The sequence below is a fragment of the Symsagittifera roscoffensis genome, chromosome 4, assembly GCF_963678635.1.
Source record: "Symsagittifera roscoffensis chromosome 4, txSymRosc1.1, whole genome shotgun sequence".
NCBI lineage: Eukaryota > Metazoa > Xenacoelomorpha > Acoela > Convolutidae > Symsagittifera > Symsagittifera roscoffensis.
In genome coordinates, this window is record NC_087065.1 from 21,724,860 (window position 1) to 21,750,640 (window position 25,781).

The following is a 25,781-nucleotide window of genomic DNA, read 5'->3' on the forward strand; positions in this document are numbered from 1 at the left end:
CTAGATCTATGGACTGTTTTTCATTCCTCAGTCAAACTGTTAAATCTTCAGCAAAAAACAGCCTGACCTCAAAAAATGACACTTCAATGCGTTCAGAACTACTTAATGAATGTCTTCATAATTTTTGTACAAAAAAAAAGATTTTCAATAAATAATGATGATCGCTCGCACAACAAATTTTTATCGTTTTTAAGTTTCGATAAAAATACTCTCACCTCTTTCTCCAGCTGGGCCAGTTCACTCTGCAGTAGTTCTACTCTTGATGCCATTTTAGACCAGATACAGTTTGATTGGGATAGAAATCGAAAGAACAGTCCGGATAGATGACAGATAAAGAAAGCAGACTTTTTTTTCAGATTCTTTAAGGGCGTTCGTCGACAATTTCTATCTGAAAATAGAAAATTATCCTTGAAATATTCTATTCCTAGCGATTGAATTGACTGAGTAAAATCATTAATTTTTTTCGATTTCAAAAACAACCCAAATTCAATTCTTCAATTTCAAAATATAACTAAATTTATAAATGCAAAATATACAAAAATTGCGTAATCCAATTTAAAAATCATCAGTAATCTATACAAACATAAATATGACTGTACTAATTGTATTGAATGTGAGCAGGTGATCATCAACTAACTGAGCAGAAACTAATTGAAGAAAGGTAATAAATTAGAAACGATAGATAGAATGCTTGGAAAAATCATCCTCCCCCTCCTCTCGTCGATTCTTAATTTGATCAACTCATGTGGGTTGCTTCTGAAGTGGTGCTTCCAGGAGACACCATATTTGGACTGTTTGAGTTCAGTATATTGCTGTTGCTTCCGTTTACATTGCTTTTGAACTGAGGCGGGTCAATGTATAGTGGAATTGCGTATAGTTTCGCTGGAACGGTAGGCATAGCGGAGCCTCTTTTTATCGAGAGGTATGGCTGTTGTGTATGATTACTGGCACTGTAGTTACTCGAATTTGTGCTTGAGGGTCTAGAAAGGACTCCGTCATCCAAGTCTCCATTTCCATTGTGAATCATAGGCCTAGCAACTCCTACAGAAGAGCCGTTGGAACTCTGCGTCTTGCTTGCCTTCCCCGGATTCGACTGCGAAGTTGGCAAGGTTCCGTTATCTTGCCTCGGACCTCCGACATTGAAAGTTCCCATGTGGTTTATCGTTGCCATTTTCGGCATTGTATTTGACTTTCTAGCAAACGCCAAAACTGGTGGACCTAGAGTGCCAATGTTATTTATTTGTTCGCATGAATCTGGGTCATCTCGGAAACATGGAGCGTACTGCGTGGAATGCAAATCATAGACACTGGGATGACTTTTGTTCAAATCGTCGCCCTTCGATCGGTTCGAGCTAGTTCTAGATTTCTTGTCGATTGACTGTCGCATTCCATTCACAAAAGCCTGATGTATGTTTCCAGTCATTGGTTTGCGAGACTCAATCGGGGAAGATCTTCCGCCTGTTGCGTAATCTAGGTACGTCAGAGAATCAGCTCGTATTGGATCGTGACTTCCGACTCTTAAAGTATTATGCTCACTGTTAAGCTCCAACTTATGATGATTCTGAAGTGAAAACCTCTCCGCTTCCTCGCCTATGCTACTAGAACGTCTTTTCCGATTACACTGAGCGAATTTACCTCTTTTGAAATACCAATATATGCATACTCCACAGATCACACTTATTAGCACTACGAGGACTGGAATGAGAATGCCAAATGTGATAGCTGCTTTTTGGGCGCCGGTGAGATGCGGAGCCACGTGGACATTTATGACGTGAGTGGCAGATCCGGCTACATTTTCAGCCACACAAGTGATGTTTCCTTTGTCTGACAACCGTAACTCCTTCACTACAAGGTTCCCGTTCTCAGATAAAGTATACCGTCCCTAAACGTACAAACACCTGTCAATAACTTTACATGCTTATAAAGAAAGCAAACAACTTCTAATTCATCGGACCATATGACTAAGTAAAAAAATTCTTCTCAACCAGGGGCGGATCTAGTATTTTCTTGAGGGGGGATTTCATTTTTTTTTCGAAAACTTTCGGCCTTTTTTAGGTCAACCAAATTGATTTTCCGAGCTCTCGCAAATCATAATTTGGCAAAAATTTTTGCGCTTTTCTTGAAAAACAGCAAAAAAGACGAAAGACGTTTTTAGGCGTTTCTTGGACAGTTTTGACCGAAAAATCGTGTTTTTTTTCGCGGGCGCTCCCCCTCAAAAATAGTATATATTGGTGCCAAAGGCGCCTTTAGAACAAATTTAGGGTCAGCCAGCCAAAAATTGAGGTCTTAAAATAAAACCTAAGTGCGACCCTTTAAGTAGTCAGGGGGTCGAATAACTAGCGGTCGAGCCCCCTAAATCCGCTACTGCACTCAATCATTTGGGGTATAATCACAAATTATGACTATGTTACGTACATTCAGAGGTCCGACATTGATTGCTAAGCGAGCTCTTACAAACAGAACAACTTGAGAAGTATAAGAACTCACTACACCGATAACTGTTCAATTTCTCCCGACATAAGATTTCATAAATACATCTCAAAAAATGTATACCAATCAACTTAACTTGTCTCTTACCACTGTTTTCGAGGGCAGTATAATATTTTTGTGATTGAGCACCATCGCGTATCTGGGATTGGGGTCTCCCGAGGCACTACACCTCACACTTCCGTCCTCCCCCTCCCTCCACGTCACGTCCGAGAACCCATTCTTATTCGGCAGCACAATCGTCGGTCCCACACACGAGAGTTGACTCTCCTTTAGATCATGTAAACTAACAGACTCAAGGTTGTTGGGACTATTGCAACGTCCTTGAATATCAATACCCATAAACCTGGCCTCACTGGGTTCCATGGACATTGCTTGAGGTATCCAGTTCAAAATGCAATTACAGTGAATATTGTTTGCGTTTAGGTTTAATTTCAGCTTCTCGTATCGAGTAGCATCTTTGTTTTTGGTCAACAGCGGCCATATTGCTTCCTGTGAAAGCGTTATCAAATTATTGTTGGACAAATCGATGTTTAACGGTTCTCTAGTACGAATGCCTTCAAAAGCATTTTTGTCAAGTGGATTTTTCGACAGCATATTCGATGAAAGATCTAGACTTCTGATCTTAGTCGTTGAATTTAGGAAGTGACCTTTAACAGACGTCAGTATATTCTTTGAAACGTCCAAGATTTCGAGTGTTTTTGGAATGAAGAAATCTAAATGTTGGATTGAGTTTCCGGAGAGGTAAAGCGATTTGAGCTTGTAGAACTTAACAAATGTGTCAGCTTCTATGACGCTGATCTGGTTATTAGACAGGTCCAGATGTTCCAATTGTGTGTAATACTGGAAATCTGTTTGTTTCAGCACTGAAATTGAGTTTTTATTGAGGTAAAGTGTTGTGACGTCATTTGGCAGATTTTTAGGTATTGTGTAGAAACCACTTTTGCTACAGACGTACGATAGACGCTCTTTTTCACTACAAGCAGACGAGCTCTCTTCAATCAGGTAGTAAAGTAAGAAAGCCAACATAGAATTCTTCAAAGACATGATAGCTTTCGGGGTTCTTCTACAAAGTTCTAATGCGGACAGCAACTCGCCCCGGCCACATTGATAAAACGTCGCAGCACAAGCAGTTCCAATATAACTTCAGTTAACTCGCGTCGAGCTTAAGGTGTTTTAGCTAGTCGAAAATCTAAACATTCGAGATAAAAATAAGCAGTTAAGCGTAGAAGAATGCATTAAAATAACTCAACAATGAAGAATAAAAAAAGATTTTCAGTTGAATTTACTCAGTATACATATCAGATAATTATTCAAACAACTGAATCCTCGTTCTTGATCATATTGATGATTCTTTTCTTATTTTCAAATGGTCGAATAAAACAATTACCTGCGGCTAATGTCTTATCACCATCATACCGTCGCATAAATTCACGCAGAAGGGCTGTTTGTAACAACACGTAAGATGTGGCGTATCATTGGCAATCATATCTTTTCGCTCAATTTAGCTCCGAATTACGACTGTCCGCCAAAACAGTCGATTTAAAAGAGCTTTCATTTTAATTTATCGATAGATCAAAAGGTGTTTATTCAAGCTTATTGAAGCATTTTCAACAAAAAACTCATTTGCTAGCCCAATAATAATTGCACAGCGCGTAATTTATAAAAACGTCAGTATGAAACAATGGTTCAAGAAGTCTAATTTCTTTTTGAATTGGGTCAAATTTTGATTTTCAAGTGACGCAAAATATGACCAGAAGATGGATGTAAGATTAAAAAATAAAAAGTTAACACGTACTCCGAACTTTGATAAATGTTTTTGATTTAATATTTTAGAAGTTGAAATGACTTAATTTGACAGCAGCCAATAAATCTCACACAGCGAAAAAGATTCGCTTCTTGCTGCAAAAATATCAATAAACACAAACACTTTTACAAAAACAAACATTTGTAAGAGACAAAAATCTTGTACGTCTTGCTGAAAAATGATAATGGTAACATTTTAGGTAATACATGTAGGAAAAAGAGAAACCATTTTTTCATAAATTTCGGCTTTATTCAATCCTATTTGAGATCTTACGTTTGTGCTGTGTTATCAAAATAGAATATATATTGGCTTTATACGTCTTTTTTTACAAAAAAAACTGGCTGTGATAAAGCACTGGTTTTTCAATTTTAAGCGCGAAAAGAGAAAGACGCTGCGTCAATGCAGTTTTTATTAATCTGTAAATTTTTGTTCTCTGTTTGACAAGCACTGAAAACGATAAGTTATAAATGTGTATTTAATTGCAGTACTCAATTGAAAACGTTCAAGTTGTTAAACAAAACCAGGCCACACCATACAAATCAGTGTAGATCAACGTGATTCAGCTATATACACCATCACGCGCGTTAAGTGCCTACCATGACATTCAATGCTTAAATATTACAGTATATGGGCATAAAGTAGACGACTCAAGTTACCATTAGCAAGCATGATATTCGAATAAATTCGAAGAAAATTTTAGATCAGGTATTTCAACCGACCGTCCCCATGCAATAGGATCATTTGCCCCAAATGCACAAGATTTAGGCATGGATACAACAAACACGATTCAAACGCAAACAGACGGGGTAAAAACTACATAATATTGCGGCGAAGCTAACTGAATAATAGTTTTGACGTGGATTCTATTTAGTTATTAGCATACCAGGCATTTAAAGCCAAACAAATATTGCCATTAAAACTAATTTCACTGACTACTATACACAAACGAAACCGAACGTCGCATCACGCATAACTAAAAAAAAAATCCTATAATCGTTTAAGAAATGATGAGAAAAGAAAAGTCTTCAATAAATTCGATTGAGAAAAATTGAAAACGAAACAAATGTGGAAAAATGCTGCAGATCTATTTTTTTCGAACAAGGATCATCATAGAAACAATTCCAACCCATTAACCCTCTTTGAATTCTATGAAAGCATTAAACTTAGAAAACGTGTTGCCACATAATACATGAAAATTAGGCAAAAGTATTATCAGTCGATTTTCTCAAGTTTATTTTGGTTGGGTTGGCAGTTTTTCGTATCCCCTGTCCAGTGGTTATGGCCCCCGATGGTAAAGGCACGGCATGCCATGCCACTATATCGGGCGTACTTTTACGTCGTATTTACAGGACGGGTATAAGTCCATAGACAGAGCATCTGCAGATCCGTCAGTCTGACTGAAGAGTTGAATGAATGAGTTGAAAGATGCGACCCTAGATTGCAAATAGTGCCTTCACTTGCCCTTTTTAGGTCAAATCTGTTCAGAATGGGTATAGCTACTGAGGACTGATGAATATCTAGAGCGGAGCTGTGCCAAACTTAGCTTAGCCTCACGTGAGTTTTTCTATTAATCGATGTCACTTCAAAATTGATTACTCCAACAGTTTACTGTGAGGGGTTTCAGTGTAATCTCTCAGTTTTACTATAATAATAATAGTAATAATAATAATAATAATAATAATAATAATAATAATCATAATAATAATAAAATTAATACATATTAAAAAAAAACTAATAATAATCATAATGATAAAAATCATAAAAATAAAAAATTACAATAATAATCATAATAATACTAATTTATGCATGGCAAAGGGATTTCTCCCATTTTACTAAATGTCAGTTTAAGTGAGGTAAATTTGTCTGCAGTTTTGACAAAAAGACAAGAATGTTTGTTTACACAAGATTAAGTATCGTTATTTGAATAATGTTCTACGAAAGTTTTATTCATTTCCCGGAGAATCCTTCTTTTCAATCCTTGAGGTTTGAAGAAGTTAACTGTCCCGGATATTCTCATGTAAGTTATATACCAGAACGTTGTCCTCTGTGATTCTCGAGTTATTGGTGTTCTTTGGAACTGAAATTTCCCTCTTGTATTTATGCAGATGCTGAAGTATTGTTGAACTCTACATCGTATCTGTCAGATATTATATTACACAGCATTGAAGTTCTTTGAAATATGGGATAAGAAAGATTTCTAGACTAAAAAATGTTCCTTATATTAATGTCTGATGACAACCACTTTTCAACATTCTTGTTTAAATTTTCAGGATGCCTTGTCAATTTTGGATGGTGTCAAGCATTCAGAGGCGTACAGTAATAAAGAAACTAATGCACCTTTATGAATATTTAATCTCAATTTTAGAGATATTTGTGTGGCATTCCTTTTCACCAATTAGAAAAAATTTCTCATTTTCGCTAGTTTTGTCGATAAATGTAAGATCTGCAAGCTTTCTTCAACTAAAAAACCTAGATCTTTCACCTTATTTTCTTCTTTTCCTTTAATTGCTGATATGTACGAACACTTTTTGGCATTAAAAATCAGGATTTGCGCACTCCATGCCTCGAGATTTTTTAAATCATGTTGCAAGCTCTCTATGAAGTTGTTGAATCCTGAGAAGCAAAGCATGAGCTCTTCTGCGAAGAGGAAAGCCTTCGAAAAAAGAATCTGATCCGGTAAGTCGTTAATGAAGATTAAAAATGAGAGCGGGCCAAGGACCAATCCTTGTGTCACGCCGCTGTAAACTGGCACCGAAGGAGATAAGTCACCATTAAATCTGACTGATTTCTTTCACATAAATTATCAATAATTATTTCCAAAAAAGTTTTATGCGACTTTAAGGGCATCAGTTTTTTGCCTAAAATCATCTGGGCAATAGTATCAAATACCTTTGAAAAATCGAAATAAACCAATAATGATTATAACTTAATGTATCTGCACTTCAGCAAATGTGATCTAAATAGCCATAAAACCGAATTGTAATTCAAGAGCGTTTGTTAAGGCAAAATCTCTGAATTGGTTAATGCAGTTGTTTGAGGCCAAATCTAAACGGATTCGACTTTAGAACAATCGGTTGGCTGGAGCTCGACTTCTTCTTTCTCGTGTTTTGTTCAGGGTTGCTTTCAGTAACGGACCGCTCTTCGATTCTAAAATTATGATGGTCTGGACTCTCCAGGGGTGCCTTCCGAGGTAGAACTGATTAACAAGCACGCATGAATAGATATAACTTTGGTTTCATTGTGTAAATGTTTTGTTTCTACCATTTTAGCATAGCCAGTAAAAATTCAAAAACCATGTTTTATTAGACTTGTAATTTTAACTAGTTGGTTTTGCTTAAAATTTCAAACTCAAAAAGAGTTACCCTAGAGTCGTCTTCAAAGGATATATTTGAGTGCCTGATTTTTGGCCATTCGTTTAGTTGCTTGAGCTGCGGTCTAATTGGTATCTCTAACTCAATCTGATGTGGGACAGAAGTTAAGATTTCAAAGTGTGCGCGAGAGACCACCATTTTGTGGCAACTCAACATAAGTAAAGCAACAGCCACCGTCTGAAGTTATTTGTTATGTCTGAATTAAATTTCGCACAGAAGAGCGCTGTTATTTACTGCGCCGAAGAAAGCAGTGAGGCCCAGTGCTACCAAACGGGTTCTTTGAGATGGATTTTTCTGATTCAGTTCTTCGGTTATGTGATGATTGACACAATTAAGTTCAGTTACAGCAGACGGAGCTTTCCTAAATCAATTCTGGTGTCTGCTAATTGTATGTTTAAGTGTACTTCAGGTAAAGGAATCCTTTTCACAAAATTGACAACAAAAGTGCAATGAGGCAAAAATTTTAGATAATAACCTGTTGGAGAGTGGAATCAAATAGACTGAAATAAAACTGGCACCACAGAGAGTCAACTAAACTGTCCGTGGTCGACACCATGAAACGACCATAGGAGGCAATGCCTAACGGTCATAAAAAACTTGAATCTCTTCTATTTTTGTCAGCAATTGCAGAAATTTTTGAAACTTGGTTCAGAAAGCAGCACACTCATTTTCAGTAAGTAGGATTTGAACGGGGTAATACAATTTATAAGTCAAACAAGCTCAGAGCATACACAACTTATCTAACTACACTTTTTTTGTTCAAGTGGATTTACAGATCAGCTCTACAGATTGACTGAGGCTTGATTAAGCTGAGTACTTTTATCATCATCAAAAAAATTGCAAATTGAAAGTCACAGGAGCCATTGCAAATTGAAAGTCACAGGAGCCAAGTCAAAGTCGCATCATCGAAAACCTCATGCTGTACGAAAACACTTGAAAGACTTTTTTCTATTTAAATTAGGCTATTTACGCTTTACACAAACATAGGACAAACGATCCAACAAAAGAGAGACGAATCCCGAAAACAAATTTAAAAAATGTCTAAAAATATAACTAAAACTTTTGCATGTTTATTTCAAATTGCCTGAAAAAAAATGACTTTATTTGCAAATATAAAATATTTCAAAGAGGTAAGACAATTTCACATTTACAAATTAAATCAAATTGGCAATTAGAAATCACTTTCAATAGCAAAAACAATAAGAAATTATCAGAATGAAGTCGATACAAAGTTTTAAATAAATGTTCTTAAATTGCAATAATGACAGACCAGCTTCCAGTTCCGTACTCGAACAACTCCTGACACCCATGTCAAACTGAGTGCAACTTTGAAAACTGTAAGTCTTTGAAAACTCTAAGACAATCCTTCATACCAAACCTTGAAGGAAACAGACATGTTTCTTACGAGGACCGTGGTCTCATCGTGTTGGGCCTGAGAATAGGTCTCGACGCTCAGGAAAATGTCGGCTTCAAATAAAACTACAATTTTACAACTCGAAATTAAAATGAACCTCCAGACCTCGTTTACAAGAATCGAAAATTAACAATTTGAAACCGCTAATTAATTAATCATTGGTTTGAAAACTCATTGGTTTGGGTTTTTATCCTTTTTACAGTGAATCAGAAAGTCATACAATGTCACGGTAACCGAAGAATCTACATTAATCCTTCATCAGTTGACCCAGTCAAAAAATCTTGGATTTTTATAAGGGAAGTATAACATGCAAATGGATGAAAATCACGTCAACCAGTTTGCGAAAGCTTACACCTATACAGAATAAACCCGAAATTAAAGAAAAAATTATCTAAAAAAATTTAATTTGAAAAAAAAAAACAAAAGAGTTAATAACGCAAAAAGGTTTTTCAAAAACATTTCTAACAGTAAAATCTGCATCTCAAAAGGGAGCATCAAATGGTTGAATCTGTATGTGATTAAAAGTGTGGTTGAATCGTCATCAAACGGTTGAATGGTTAACCAATTTCCCCAAAATTCAATTTCTCAGGTTTTAGGGTTGGACTGCGCTTACCCTACGGATCGGAACCAGCCAAACCTCTGCCCTTGCCGATAGAGCAATCCTTAAAAGTTTCTTTTATCGAGCCAAAGGCTGATATACCAAATTTTGACCTACCGAAAACCGGGACATTCAACAAATTTCCTCAATGAGGTCTGCTAAAATGTCGAGACATAGCCGTAACTTAAACCGTTGAATCGCGAAAGCTTAAAGAGCTGAGTGAGAATCATCAAATGAGGATGATGCCAGACATGATACAGAGGCGAAGTTGCACATCGCATACACAAGCAAAAAATATGATCGATAACGCTGAGAAAAACTGAATGCGTAAAACTTTGAGTCTACAAAATTTCTTAAGTTACGCACGCCAATTATGACGCATTCAGTACCAGTCAATTTGAAAAAAAAAATACCAACTAACGTTCCTCAATTTATAGAGCAGTCTATGGAGCAGTAATAACATGAAAAAGTTTTAAATGTAATAAAAAATAAAACGAATTTTTTTTTTCGATTTTTGTGAAAATCATCACCCCACACGCCATATTAAGTACAAAATGATAAATTTCGCTCCTAGTAATAAATCAACTATGGCAAATAAGCTTCCTTCAATCAATTTGGAACGATTTCTATGACGGATTAAATCTCCGCTTACGCGTTAATAGAGCGAAATATATCGCGCGTTAATTGTCCTAAATTGAACAAAATGGCAATTTTTAAACCCCCATAACTTTACGAAAAACGATCACTGTAACATAAATGAACTTTAACATTCAATTAGAGTTTGCAATCTCCGTTTTCAATAACATCAGGGGACGTCGGACGGACTAACAACTCGCATCCGAAAAATAAACTCAATTGTACAAGAGCTCAAATAAAGTGCGATATCATTGATATGCGATATGGTGACAGAGTGGGATAATGCGATATGGCGACGATCTCCAAACGGGGATTGCCAAATCACAAATTTTTGAAACCACTATAGTAACACGAGAAAATTCTTCAAATAACGATGTGGATTATTCTGAAGAGATGCCAGGACGAGAGGAAAACTTGCAGATTTGAGAAAAAAATCACACTGAAGACTCCGGCTGGTTTTTTACGGAACTTCGCCGTACCATCACAAGCAGATAATTCCAGAAGCCACAAAGAGTTTGAGAAGAGATGTCAAATCTATTGCGATAGCAACGTCAAAAAAACTAGTGGGAAAGAATTCAGAAGAGTGGTTATGTAACATACATGAACTTTAACATTCACCAGCTCAAAGACATTGAACTTTGATTAGTGGCGTGATGTTGATATTTATAAATAGCGTGATGTAAAGTAAAGTTCATGGTATGTTAGATGCTAATCTTGTCAACACTGATTGAGGACACAAAATTATATTCAGCCACCAAAACCAGGCGAATTAACTTTGAATTAAAGTTTGCAATTTCCGTTTTCAATAACATCAGGGGACGTCGGACGGACTAATAACAGATATGCGATAAACACAGGTGAAATAGCTTTCCAAATTTAAGCTCAGGACGACAATACTTTTTGCATGATATTTAAAAAATCCCGTCAAAAATGGCTAGTTAAAAAGTCGAAGAAAAAAACCACCCCGAGCACAAATATTCCGTTACTTTCGTTACAAAAGTCGGAACAATAATAGTCTGTGTTAAAATCTTTAGCATTGGCTGTACTTAATGGTTGGTTATTGATCTGAATGAACATTTTAAAAACTAACTCATTTTATCGCAACAATATATGCGTCGCAACAATATTTGCGACTCAGGCTGGAAAAAAAGACAATTCATACTATAACACATGCATTGCTAGCGTAAACAAAGCAAACGGACTCTGAGAGGAAGATTACGCCAATCTTCCTTAATTGTTATTATCTGTAACATCAGATTAAAGATCTCACAGACGCCTACATATGCCCCGAGGTTACAATAAGTCGAAATTCTAACGACAAATACTAGAAACGGAGCAAGGCAGAACGATAAGCTCTATAGGCATTGGCTCATGGGGCAACAAAATTCTCTACTATGCTTTTTCATCTGTCTTTCGGAGCCAAATCGTGGTTCACTTCAAGATCGTTATTGCTTAAAGTCTACTACCACAATGTCTGCCACTCAAGATAGAACTAAGAACGCCCCATGGCTAGGTCGCTGAATACCTTAACTACATGAACGTCACCAAAAACAGGGTTAGGAACTTCTACTTATTATTGGTTTCTTTTAGACAATTTATTTAGACTAAAAAAGAAAATAACTAAAATAGTAAAATATAAAAGGGGCCCTTCCAGGCTAAAAAAGAAAATAATACTCAAGAAGTTTTATAATACTCAAGAAATTTTGGACCGTTGAGTCAGTTGATTGAAAAGCGTTCTCAATCAACTGACCCAACGCTCGGTAAGGCCTTTGATTTTTCCAGCACCGATGGCTTGCCACCGCAAACTTATTGGTCTAACAATCTTATTAAAAAAACTTGTCTATTTCCCAATTACATAAGAGTGCGATTTCAGATAAATTGAGCTAGATGATTGATTGGTTAGAAACAATTCTAACAAGTCCCACATCTTTAGCTTAGTTGGTGAAGATTTGTTGGTGTTGTACTTCTATGGAGCCATGTCCTTTAAAACCGCAATTGAAGCAGCCCCGAAACACAATCAGAGAGTACTGTCACGTACCACATTTGCAACGAAAGGCTTGAGTCTCAATATCAACCCAATCAACTACGTTCTCAACTTCGACTTCCTCCTGGGAAGAGTAAATCTCAAAAACTAAGAGGATATCATCCTGTGGCACGACGTATTAAACAACACGATCACAATCCACAGACTGAACAAGAAAACAGCAGATTGCATTGGAGCCAGTTACTTCAAAGCCGCCATTGAAGCAGCCCCGAACAACTACAGAGAATACTGTCACGTATCACATTTGCAAAAACGATTCCCTTAAACATTTCATAAACCGAAAGGCAAACAAATTCAAACCCTTGAAAGACATAAGTTTAGAAGCTTGTGTAGAACAAAAAAGAGAAAGTTGAGCCTGTAAAAATGAATAACCGGAGAAAAAGGTGCAAAACTAGGCAGACGAGGGTTCGTTGATCTGCAAAGATAAATTTGTGGATCGCTCAGACCAGGTTATTCAATGTGATAACTTCGCTGACCACTTTTGAGCAAGACGCCTGGAGATGCCATCGGCTGTATACAAACCGTGCTTTTTGAAAAGACTTAAATTAAAAAAAAAAAATTAATTCTATAAAATAACCAAACATTATGTACAAATATATGTGGTTCCAAAATGGAAGGTATTTGAAGAGTGCCAAGTGAATCTTTAATAATTTGATTCAACATAGAGTGCCTGGCGAACCTCCCAGCGCTGCGAGAAAAAGACAAACCATGCCAGCCCGAGCGGTCTACTGACTTGCCGCAAACACAGACATGTTCAACGCACAGAGGAGTCACGAGTCGAAAGCCGACCGAGATTCTGAGTTGAGAATTGGTGAGTTTTAAGCCTAGTGACTGACAGGGCAATGCATTCAACCAAGCAGCAGGAAGTTTACCCTGAAAGCACAAAAAACGCTTCTCACCCAATGTCATCAAGACTATCAAGAAGTTCGGAAGATAACATTTTGTAGATCGGAGCTGTCCAAGACTTCTGAAGCTCAGGTTGTGACTGCACATTCTGTAACCCTGTTTTGGATGACCAAGAGGCAAAAGCCAAGGTAATTTCAGCATCATCGCTGTTGTCAAACTTACTAAGAATGGTTTGGTTCAGCCTACCACAACCAATCGCAGACGCAAGAAATGCAGGAAGCGCGAGATGGAAAGCAGACGTCAGACAAGACCACCAGAAGAAGAAGGCAACAAAGACTGCAGCTGGCTGTTAGCATCGAGCCTAACATTGGCACATCGAGAAAGGGCGCTCACAACTAGTTTGTCGTACTCACGAAGAAGATCCTCCTCCTTGAAGCAGCAGGCAGTTCGCAAAAAGTACAACAATTTGGGCAGACTCAAACAGTCCCCAGGTTCCCATCATCAAGATACCAAAAATTCAGAAGCGAGGAAAGGCGATCGATAATGTCCATGATTAGGTCCGAGAAGAGCGGTGGGCCCTCGGGATCCCCTTATTGGACGCCAACTTCCGACATTATGACAAAACTCCCGAAAAATAAATAACTCGGAGTTGCGTACGATAGAACCGAGTAATTGTAAATTGCCGGTGACTTGACTTTGACGGTGTCCAGTAGTTTTTCTCGCGAGAAGGAGTTGAAAGCATTGCGGAAATCAATCTTGACGATAACAAAATCTTCCGGAAGGTCTGTAGACACCAAAGTTCTCACCGCATGCGCCGCCGCTTCAGCTCCTTTGTTACAGCCGTAGCCGAGCTGCAATGCCCATATCTAGTCTTGCGATTAGTTTTCTCAGTAATTCCCGCACACTTAGAGACAAGTCACCGCAAGGTGTTGTCTACAGCGATAGGGCGCACACCACCATCTTTTTTACCGAGCGCAAACAGGTTTACAGAGAAAAAGTACGGTCTCAAGCATTGAGGAATGTTCGCTGACGCAACAAGGTTCACAAACTGAGCAAGCCTGGCTAGAAGATTTTTACCAAGTTCCCCAGTGGCGGGCGAAATGAAGTCCTTCAAAATCAGTGGAGTCAATTTATCGGGACCCCCGGCGGAACCGGAAGGGAAAGAGAGAATGCACTTTTTAACCAGTTGACTTTCAACTTGAAAGGATTCATCAATAAAAACATTATGGGAAGTTTGGTGTTCACTGGTTGGGTGTTTCTGTTTCAGTTTTTTTAGTGTTTCCTCATTGATTGGGGAAAACGTGTCATCCAAAGACGCAATTCGAACAGCGGCTTTTATGTTTCCGTCATTGATCTTCATGCTGACAGCTTTAGCCCTAACTTCGTTGTCACTGAGCTTCTTATTGGGTTTAGTTGGAACTGAAACGATCTCAGGCAGACGTAAACCGAAAGATGCAATGCGCTTATTCACTTCCGAAGCCAAAGACTTCCGGTGTTTCTTGCCCGTCCTCTTCGGTTGCTCAAGACAGGAAAAAGCAATAAGATGGAGATTGCACCAGTTATTCTCGGACGATGGGTCATCAATTACTGCTTTCAATTTGGAAGAGAGAAGCTCTGCAAGTTGGTTTCTAGATCCCTTGGGTACGCGTTTCAAGGTGCGTTTACCAACTTTTGTGATCTCTAGAAGACTATTCAACTTTCTAGTGGACGGTGCCGCTTTCAAATCTAAATTACTCATAAGTTCAAGACAACCGTGCTTTAACAACTATACAGTGGAAGCCAAAAAACGCATGAGAGACGCAAGCGCAAAGTGAAAAAAAAACTGGAGATACATCAAAATGAAAAGCGGCCAAGCCAAAACCGTTAGTTCGGTAAAAAGTCCGATGGACGACTTCTATAAGAAGGAAAAGTCTGATAACACACTGTTGTTATAAATATTGTACGTCGTTACTTTCCGCTCTTGATAGTTTTCTTTTTTCTACATTATTATCAACACTTGCGTCTGGTCTGCTGCCTGGAAATGTTCTTTTGTTTTTCCAATTCTGATGTCTGGGTCTCCTAATGATTTTACAAACAACAGAGCTATCAGTATCGTACACCCCCTTGGTTTACTTTTTGACAAAAGTTCTCTTCTTCTTGGAATATATCCAAAGGTTCGAAATTATTTGTCAAACTCTCAGCATGGTTTCAGAAAACAACGATCAACTGTAACACTTGTTTCATGATGAAGTGTACCACACTAGTGATTTTAACAATCCTACTGCTGCTGTTTATTTTGAGTTTTAAAAAGCTTTTCATTCTGTTCGTCGTAATATCAATTTGAACAAGCTATCAATATATGGGTTTTATCATGATTTTTTGTTACTTTTTTTGTCGTACCTCTGTAACCGATCACATTGTGTTCGTATAAATGCGCACATTTCTAATCCACGTGCTGTTACTAGTGGCATTCCTCAAGGCAGCATCTTTGGGCTGCTTCTTTTTCTTCTTTTTATCAAAGATCTGCCAGAAAGCTTAGAATTTTCCGTTGTTATTTGTTCGCTGACGATTCAAAGTTGTTTTCTACTGATATTACTTCTCTACAGTATGATATTGATTCTTTTACAAACTGGTGTACTGCAAATAATTTATTAATCACTCAGGATAAGTGCAGTCTCAATGTTTTCTGCTCGTCATGTGATGGTCAACAACCAGGACATAACTGCCTCAAATGTAGTATAGACCTGAGTTTACTTGTCTCTGATGACTTGAACCGGTTGACACATATCAATAGTAAGCTGTTCTCATGTAACAAGTCACTTCATTAAATTAAATGCACATTTTCTTTCACTATCTCTCAATCGACCAACCTCATGTTTGTTCAAGAGTACTCACCACGCTCATGTTTATCAAGGGTGTCAATTTTTATGCATCCCCTATTTGGTTTCCTTCATTATGTTATATCCGAAAACTTGGAAAATTCAATCGAAAATGTCTGAAATGGGTTATTAGTTCAATGCCCTATAAAGACCAGTTACTTCTCCCGAAATTTTACATGGTCTTACAGAGCTGCCGTTTTCTGTGTATTTCTTTTTTAAGGTGACGACCAGCCGGAAGACCACTATAATCTCCACAATTCAAACAGCAAAGAACTGGCAGACCAAGAAGTTCTTCTTTAATCGCGTTGAGAAATCCGTCAATGAGTTGATCCGTCTTGGTGTAGACATCTTTGCTCCCCTCGAGTCTTTCAAGAGAAGAGTCAAGGAACTTCTTTTCGAGAGAACTGTGTCAACCTGTGATCAACTGAACTCTTTTTCATGGTTCTTGAAGTGCACCTGTTCAAACTGTCGATCTTGACTTTATGTTTTTGATTTTATTTTTGCCTTTATTTTTTTAAGGGAATGAATTCTTTCATCATCATCATCACCATCAAGTCCCCAGAAAGAAACTAAAATACATGAAAGAGCGGCGAAATCAAGACAAAACCCGAATTCAACCGCTCTGCTACATTATAGACCTTGATGCAACAAAAAACAGAATTTACTCGACTTGCCAAAAAACTTGAAAAGGAGCTGAATGTCGAACTCCAACTTCGACCGTTGAGAATCACACTGGTCACCTCAGAGAACGTCGAACTCATGATGAATTAGTAAAAAAAAAGTTCAAGTATGCTTTTGAAGCCACTAAAAGTTTTCCCTAACAGGAGCTTGCAAGAACGGGACAGTTTTTGATTTCTAGACCAGAAGGCAAAAAACTCAATAGCAGAGGAGCCCGAATTTTATACATACAGTCAGAGGAAACAAACAGAATCATCAGAGTAACGAAAATTAAAAAATTCGAGAGAAAACTGATCAGCAAAGTAAACGTTGAGCAGTTTGAGCTCTGGTTCGGCATTTTTTGACACTCTGGTTACCAGAATATGTATTGAGTTGAAAAGACTACAACAGCAGGCAAATACACAACCGCAAACAAAAGTAATTACTAAAGTGAAACCACAAAAAATCACTTATTACGTGGAGTGCAACCTAGAACAAACTAGACAGCTATAGCTTGAATCCCGAAAACACGAATCCAATTGAAATGGGCAGAGGAAAACTATTGTATATCCAGAGGTTTATTGACGAAGCAGAAAGAAAAGAAACCTCAGGGTTCGAAGAAATACAATTGTACAATCTGCTACTGAAAAAAAAGCAACGCTATGTTTGTTTCAGTTAACAGAAGCCCATAATATCTCTCTGACAACAACATCAAGTTAAACACTTTTCTAAGAACCATTTGGTTGACTCGATCTAGGTAAGTAAGAAGAAGTTATAAAAGATTTGAAAGAAAATTCAGCCAAAGACTAGTACCTGAAACCACTGTCAGGCCTATGCGAGTGACAAACCACAATGAAGTATAAATACTATATCTCCTACTAACCGCCAAGACTCTTGAACCGTCAAACATTGACTAAGTCTCCCTATTGGGAAAGGCGGTCAAGTAGTTATACAATAAATTTAAGTTCCGCACTGAGATTTTAAGTCAAAAAAAAATTGAAGAGCAACAGAGGGAGCTACGCTGAGCTGAGCTCCGAATTTCAACACCAGATCAACTATGAAGAGTCATGAACTCTGCAAGACAACTGAGAAAAACTTAAGATCATGCTAGGTGCTTCAAGGGAAAAACACGTTCTAAAGTAATTATTCAACTCTAGCAAAATGAGCTGGCGATGAACAACAAAGTCAGGCAATTAAAATTACAAAAACTGGGAAAATTTTAAATGAGAAAACACATTGGAATTAGGAGATCTATGGCAAAAACCGGAACATAGTAAAAAAAAATTGAAACACAACATTAGTCTTAAACAAGAAAGAAAAAAGTGTTTAAAATCTTTACCAAAAAAAGTACTGGAAAAAGGTTAGAAAGAAATTGAATGTAATTGAGACCACAACTGCAACCAAGGGAAAAAATTATGAGCACGAAACGATGAGGAAAAAACTGAGGAGGCCTTATCAAATTGTTTCAGCTCAGTTTTTTATAGAAACTCTAGGCGACTTGGATGTTGAAAAAAAAGTCAGAATAAACAAAAATCAGATTACCTGTTCCTCACCAAACAGTTAAATTTGAAAAAGTTTTTCTGATCTAAACATCACAAATTCAATGAGACCAGAGAATCTGCACCCACGGACTGTGAATGAAACTCGAAATAAAAATGCTGTAACTTTGAATAATGATTTCAAAAATCAAAGGAACTTGCTAAAACTCTCGAAGACTGCAGATGTGCAATTGTCACGGCGGTACACAAAAAGGACTCAAAGAGCAATCGATTTTTGAAATTTGTGAAAAATTTAATACACCAGTCATTTTTGAATCTAACAGAGAAAATCATGGCGACCCTCAGCAAAACCTTTTAAGACCACATCTAGAATATGCCAAACAATTGTGGAACCCGTTCCTGAAAAAAGACAAAGTATAGATTGAAAAAGATCAGCGAAGGGCAACCAGATTAATCCAAAGATTATGCAACTCAGCTTACTATAGAAGAATGAAATTTTTGAAGCCTTCTAGCCCGGAGTAGAGTAAAAGACGTGATTGTATGATCGAATTACGCAAAATTTTGAACTGTGTCTAAGATTTAACAGCAACTGCAGCAGTGCTTACAATGAATGAGAAGCGTTCTCGTGCAAACTGATAACTAGACAGCCACGAGTTTATATACAAGTTAATTTTTTCTCTATAACCGCCATAAATTACTGGAACTCATCTCCAGAGTGTATAACTTTCAGAGTTCATACCATTTTTTTCGAACCGAGGCTGGATAGACACTGTGAGAACCATATGTTTGATACATGCTTTGTCGAATGACGAATTGGGTGACCACAGAGGGAGCTGATCAACAAAGGCTGAGCATCCTATAGACCAGAAGGTACCTGTGTATCTGTGTACAATCGAAACAAAACTGTATACATGAACTCGTTGATCTCCTGTCAGGGAATAAAGAAAACTCTACTCAAGCACTGAGTTTCTGTTTAGGCCAGCTGCGAACAGTCTGATTGGACTCGGGTCTGACTTTTTTTAGAAGTTGTTCCCGCATTTGAGTTTTCAACTCTTCCATATTTTGACATTTTGAAAAAAATATGCATGACAGGGTCGATTCGAAACACAAAACAGCAAGTGATTGTCTTAATTAACTTTTTCAGAAGTACAAATTCTTTTTACATAGGTTTTTTTGATATTCGAACCACAACAATAAGTGCAATTGCAATAAATTAGCGAGGAAAATGGAAACACTTTGACAATAGCCAACTTTTTCATCAGAATCAATCATTGCTTGTCACAGTGTATATTTCCGTATAAAATCGTCAAATATTAGACCTGAAATTACGAATCAAGTTTAATCCAAACATAACTTTTACATGTTTCCCCTATTTTTTGCGTAGGCGCGGATGAGACAGTAGTAGAGACCTTTCAGTCGTCTGAAAAAGTTGTCGTCTGTTTTTTACAATCGACTTTCTCATGTTTGAAATTTGCCTCCTGGTGGTTGTCAGATGAGTTTGTAGGCTACAGGAGACTTCCAGATCACCCTTACATCGTACTGACTTTCGAGCAGGACTATGAGTCTTAGCTTATCGTGCATTTCAATATAGAAATGTTCAGATCAAGAAGATTGTGGTCCAGCAGTTTTTCAGTACAACATCTATCATACCCAATAAACAGTTTCATCACTTTTTTGAACTCTTCCGAGCTGTTCCATATTTGATCTGCTAGGAGCTCATGCTTGGGAAACGTGGCTTACTATGGGTTTTACATACCCAGTTTATGCATTTAGCTTGGTGGCTATAGTGCATTGCTTTGTGAGACTACGTTTAACTTGGAAAGATCAGTACTGATGCCTTGGGTTGTCCGACGAGTGCAAATTTCGTTCCATGTGAGCTTGTTAGATATCATACCCCTCAAGTCACGTTGGAAGTATACTGAGGCCAAATGTTTTTTCTGTAGAGTTGCTTTTAGACAATCACTGACGTTGAGGAGAAATGATTTTTTGATGTTGGTGTGCAATTTGTTTGCCTATTACTTTTCATTTTTCACATTTGCAGTGTCAGGGGAAGGTCGGTTCAGTAATCAACGATGTCTATGTCTTCGATGGTTTCAGGGAGATTATTAATGAGTAAAAGATGGAGCAGTGGGTCGGAGGTTGAACCGTGCGGAAATCCGATGTTGACTTCTCTCAGGTTTCAGCTGCATTCTTCAATCCTAACGGGTTGCTTCCTGTCAAATGATTAAAAGTATATCAGGAATAGCTTAAGCAGTATATCGTGGCGTAAAACATCGAATGCACTGGCATAAACCGAGAAAAAATACTGCACGTCTTTGTTTTTGTACGTCCAGCAAGTTTTTGTACGTCGTACTGCTGATTTTTTAATTTGTAAATTCGGTCAAGCGAGAGAAGAAGTTAACTTGTGGTTGATCGTCGTTTCCGAAGTCCATGTCATCTTTTGTGTTGTCTATGTTTGTTTCAAAGTAGAGTTTTTGAAGTTTTCGTGATTTCTATCTTTCGTTTTAATGTAGATTGCTGTTAATCTTTCGTTTTAATTTAGAGTTTGTCAAGTTTTTTGAGCAAATAAAAATTAGAGTAATTTCGACATTGTTTTCTTCATCGAACACTGAAGCTACACTGATTTTGCATAGTTAAGGAAAACTGTTAAGATAAGTTTGATAGGTTAGCATGAGTGATTTTCCCAGTGTTTTGCCAGATGACTTCAGAATTGTCTTCCCCAGTGTCTCATTGACATTAAGCTGCAACATTATTCCGCTGGCCTGACCTTGGTCAACAATAATTATGTTGAGCTCACTTTTATCGATTTTGATTTCACTTTGATATTTATTTGTTGATGTATTGGTTCCGTTTTTATCAGTTAGTGGTATTGCTGGGGTCTTACGTTTGCATTTGAGTTATGTTTGATTTTTATTGAGAGTTGTTACCATCAGGACCATTTTCTATTCGGCTGAGTCATCTTCAGATATATTTTAAAAGTCTTTTTCATTTTTTGATCTTAAACTTTTCTTCAAAAACTTATTTTTCTTCTTGTTTCTGGTCGAATCCTACTCAATAGAAAGGAAGAAATTGGAGAATTTGAGATCCATGTGTGCATTTTTGTTCAATGTTTTGTTAGTTTAGGTAACAACAAGTAAACACCCACAGCCGTTCGTACTTTTACCTAAAGTTTACCTTCGCATTTTTAATTCAATATGGGATAAACAGTTCCGATCAAACGTTATGATTGTGACAAACGGTTTAATGTAAGATAAGTACTTGTAAGTGTATCTTGAATTTTGCCGTCGATTTGATATTGTGTGATTATTTATGGATGTTCGCATAGAAACACGTCTTTTTGAGTTGCCGCATGTTGCAAAAGATTTATTATAGTTAATTTTTTCTTCAAATTGCTCAATCAACTTTAGGTTTTTTATCCTTATTAAATTTAACTATCAAATTCTATTGTTTAGATTTTCCATTATCTTGCGTTCGTTTTTTTTTTGTTTTTCAGATTGATAAATTATTAAGTTTGTGTTTCAAGTTGAACAAGGATTTGACTTTTGCACCCTTGCTATATTTTCGGATTGCAATTTTGAATCCAATTTGTTAGTTTTGCAACGAAATGCTTAAACGTAATGACAATCCACTCAGGAAAAATGTGCAGATGCATAATGACAAAAGCATTCGTAAATAAATGGTTCATCTCACTGGTTAATGAAACTTAAATAAATTTATTTCCTGAAAACTTTTTTGTTTTCTCCCGATTTTGATGGTTTTTTTTTGTGTTTTATTTTTGGAACAAACTTTAGAATCAAGTAGATTCCAAAGCCTCCCAAATTTAAGAGCTCATTTGTATTCTTCAACGGATAGTACTACGCAGTTCTTTTTATTCAATGGGAAAGAAAAACTAGCCAGCCGTGAGGTAAACAAGACTGCTCGTAACAAGGCGAAGACATGAATGTTCGACTGCCTTTTAAGGTCTATGGAGCAGTGATAACATGAAAAAATTTAAAAGTAATAAAATAAATTTAAACATTAAAAAAATATCTGAGATTCCCCCACACTCAACAAAACCCTCCCACACGTCAAATTAAGTACAAAGTGATAGATTTTGCTTCTATCAACAAATCAATTATGGCAAATAAGCTTCCTTGAACCGATTTGGAACAATTTCTCAGATGGAATAAACCTCGCTTACGCGTTAATAGCGCGAAATATCTCGCACGTTAATATAGTCCAAATTGGCTAAAATGGCTATGTTTAAACCCCAATAACTTTACGGAAACTGATCACAGGTAAAATATCTTTTCAAATTCAAGTTCAAGACGATAATACCTTTCGAATGATAAAAAAAAAATTCGTCAAAAATGACTAGTTAAAAAGTCGAAATTTGTCTGAAGAAAAAAAAACCCACCCCGAGCTCAAATATTCCGTTACTTTGGTTACAAAAGTCGGAATAAAAATTTGAGAAAACATAAAACTACGGCTTGAGCTTTAAAAACTGGATGCAATGAAACCAACTCGCATCTAACATCAATTAGGACATGTTTAAAAAATCAGGTTAATCAGGTTTAATTTAGAAAAGCAATTGAAAGAAAGCAAATGGTTGGCTCTAGTGTGGGGGATTCAGGTGGAACGGTTTAACCCAGTGATTATTATCACGTTTTCAACCTATATTTTTGGTTTTAGAGCGTGTTTTGTTATCAATTCGTTTTTCTAATGTATTTTGAAATCGAAGCGAAACAAGGAAGGTGAAAAATATCCATTTTTTTTTGTTATTTTCTACTTTTATATAATCCATTAAAATGGACTTCAAATAAAATATAATGCGTAAAATTTTTGCGAGAAAAATAGATTTAGTTGTCTAAGCGTAACATGTGAATCGATTATATTGATAAAATTTTAGACCAAAAGTTCATTAAAATCAATTTTTTTTTTCAATTTTCTCAGATGCGGTTTTTAAATAACCAATTTTTGAGTAGATTTTTGGAAAAAAATTGTATTCTGTTTGATTTCCTGCAATCAAGATTTAGTGTTTTCATAGTCTCTTAGTTTCTCTGGAATGTGATTTATTTCAGAGGTAAAACAGGATTTGAAGGAATGCCGTCGCCGCATAAAAAATATATTGAAAAAATTCGAAAAATTGAATCTTGGCATTCTTGTTCCAAAATTTTTAATAAAAATTATTCAGAATCGGGAGACCAGAAAGCATTTTGTACAGCTCACCACATGAACTAATAGAAGGCGGTTGCTCTCTTCTGGTCGAGTTGATCAGTTAAAAAAGAAAAGCATCAGTTTCAAATCATAGAACAAAGCACGATTAAAATCGAAGCATTTGTCTACAGATAATAGTAATAAAATAAATTTAAAAATTAAAAAAAGATCTGAGATTCCCCCATACTCGAAATTCCCCCCACACGTCAAATTAAGTACAAAGTGATAGATTTTGCTTCTATCAACAAATCAATTATGGCATATAAGCTTCCTTGAACCGATTTGGAACGATTTCTCAGATGGATTAAACCTCGCTTACGCGTTAATAGCGCGAAATAACTCGAACGTTAAAATAGTCCAAATTGGCTAAAATGGCTATGTTTAAACCCCAATAAATTTACGAAAACTGATCACAGGTGAAATATCTTTTCAAATTCAAATTCAAGACGATAATACCTTTCGAATGATATAAAAAAAAATTCCGTCAAAAATGACTAGTTAAAAAGGCGAAATTTGTCTGAAGAAAAAAAACCCACCCCGAGCTCAAGTACTCCGTTACTTTCGTTTCAAAAGTCGGAATAAAAATTTGAGAAAACATAAAACTACGGCTTAAGCTTTAAAAACTGGATGCAATGAAACCAACTCGCATCTAACATCAATTAGGAAATGTTTAAAAAATCAGGTTAATCAGGTTTAATTTAGAAAAGCAATTGAGAGAAAGCAAATGATTGGCTCTAGTGTGGGGTATTCAGGTGGAATGGTTTAACCCAGTGATTATTATCACGTTTTTAACCTATATTTTTGGTTTTAGAGCGTGTTTTGTTATCAATTCGTTTTTCTAATGTTTTTTGAAATCGAAGCGAAACAAGGAAGGTGAAAAATATCCAATTTTTTTTGTTATTTTCTACTTTTATATAATCCATTAAAATGGACTTCAAATATAATATATGATGCGTAAAATTTTTGCAAGAAAAATGGATTTAGTTGTCTAAGCGTAACATGTGAATCGATTATATTGATAAAATTTTAGACCAAAAGTTCATTAAAATCAATTTTTTTTTTCAATTTTCTCAGAAGCGGGTTTTTGAATAACCAATTTTTGAGTAGTTTTGTGGAACAAAATTGTTTTCTTTTTGATTTCCTGCAATCAAGATTTAGTATTTTCATAGTCTCTTAGTTTCTCTGGAATGTGATTTATTTCAGAGGGAAACCAGGATTTGAAGGAATGCCGTCGCCGCATAAAAAAATATATTGAAAAAATTCGAAAAATTGAATCTTGGCATTCTTGTTCCAAAATTTTTAATAAAAATTATACAGAATCGGGAGACCAGAAAGCATTTTGTACAGCTCACCACATGAACTAATAGACAGCGGTTGCTCTCTTCTGGTCGAGTTGATCCGTTAAAAAAGAAAAGCATCAGTTTCAAATCATACAACAAAGCACGATTAAAATCGAAGCACTTGTCTACAGATAATAGTAATAAAATAAATTTAAAAATTAAAAAAATATCTGAGATTCCCCCATACTCGAAATTCCCCCCACACGTCAAATTAAGTACAAAGTGATAGATTTTGCTTCTATCAACAAATCAATTATGGCATATAAGCTTCCTTGAACCGATTTGGAACGATTTCTCAGATGGATTAAACCTCGCTTACGCGTTAATAGCGCAAAATAACTCGAACGTTAAAATAGTCCAAATTGGCTAAAATGGCTATGTTTAAACCCCAATAAATTTACGAAAATTGATCACAGGTGAAATATCTTTTCAAATTCAAATTCAAGACGATAATACCTTTCGAATGATATAAAAAAAATTCCGTCAAAAATGACTAGTTAAAAAGTCGAAATTTGTCTGAAGAAAAAAAACCCACCCCGAGCTCAAGTATTCCGTTACTTTCGTTTCAAAAGTCGGAATAAAAATTTGAGAAAACATAAAACTACGGCTTGAGCTTTAAAAATTGGATGCAATGAAACCAACTCGCATCTAACATCAATTAGGAAATGTTTAAAAAATCAGGTTAATCATGTTTAATTTATAAAAGCAATTGAGAGAAAGCAAAAAGTTTCACAAAAAATTTATTGGTTTGACAAACAAAATGTGCTCAGCAGGTAATTGATGAGTGAATTAGGATAAGCAAATTGTCACAGATCAATTTCTCGAAATTAAGCAGAAAAGTCAGCAAAACTTAAAAGAGTTTCTAATGCTGTTCTTCAACAAAAACGAATCAAATCTTTTTTGCTACTCAAACACTTTGTGACCACTTAACCGCTTTGAAATAAGTCAATTTTTTCGAAGCTAAATATTTCGAAAAAAAATTAAATTTTTGTTAGCTTACCATCATTTAGAAAGTAATTTTGTACCGA

General features: G+C 36.3%; 1 protein-coding gene across 3 annotated transcripts in view; it reads right to left on the minus strand.

The window, feature by feature from the left end:
• Positions 1 to 480: 480 nt before the first annotated feature.
• Positions 481 to 25,781, minus strand: part of LOC134843546 (uncharacterized) — a 40,336-nt gene continuing 15,035 nt past the window's right edge. For 2 of the 3 annotated variants that reach the window (XM_063859653.1, XM_063859656.1), the window contains exons 2-3: positions 2,578 to 3,679; positions 481 to 1,882 (exon numbers count right to left, since the gene is read on the minus strand). In XM_063859653.1, coding sequence (XP_063715723.1) covers positions 737 to 1,882; positions 2,578 to 3,534 — 2,103 coding nt within the window. In that variant the 5' untranslated portion in view covers positions 3,535 to 3,679 and the 3' untranslated portion in view covers positions 481 to 736. Of the gene's footprint in view, positions 1,883 to 2,577; positions 5,997 to 25,781 lie in introns of those variants that run through there. The other variant, XM_063859655.1, reaches the window with a different exon arrangement.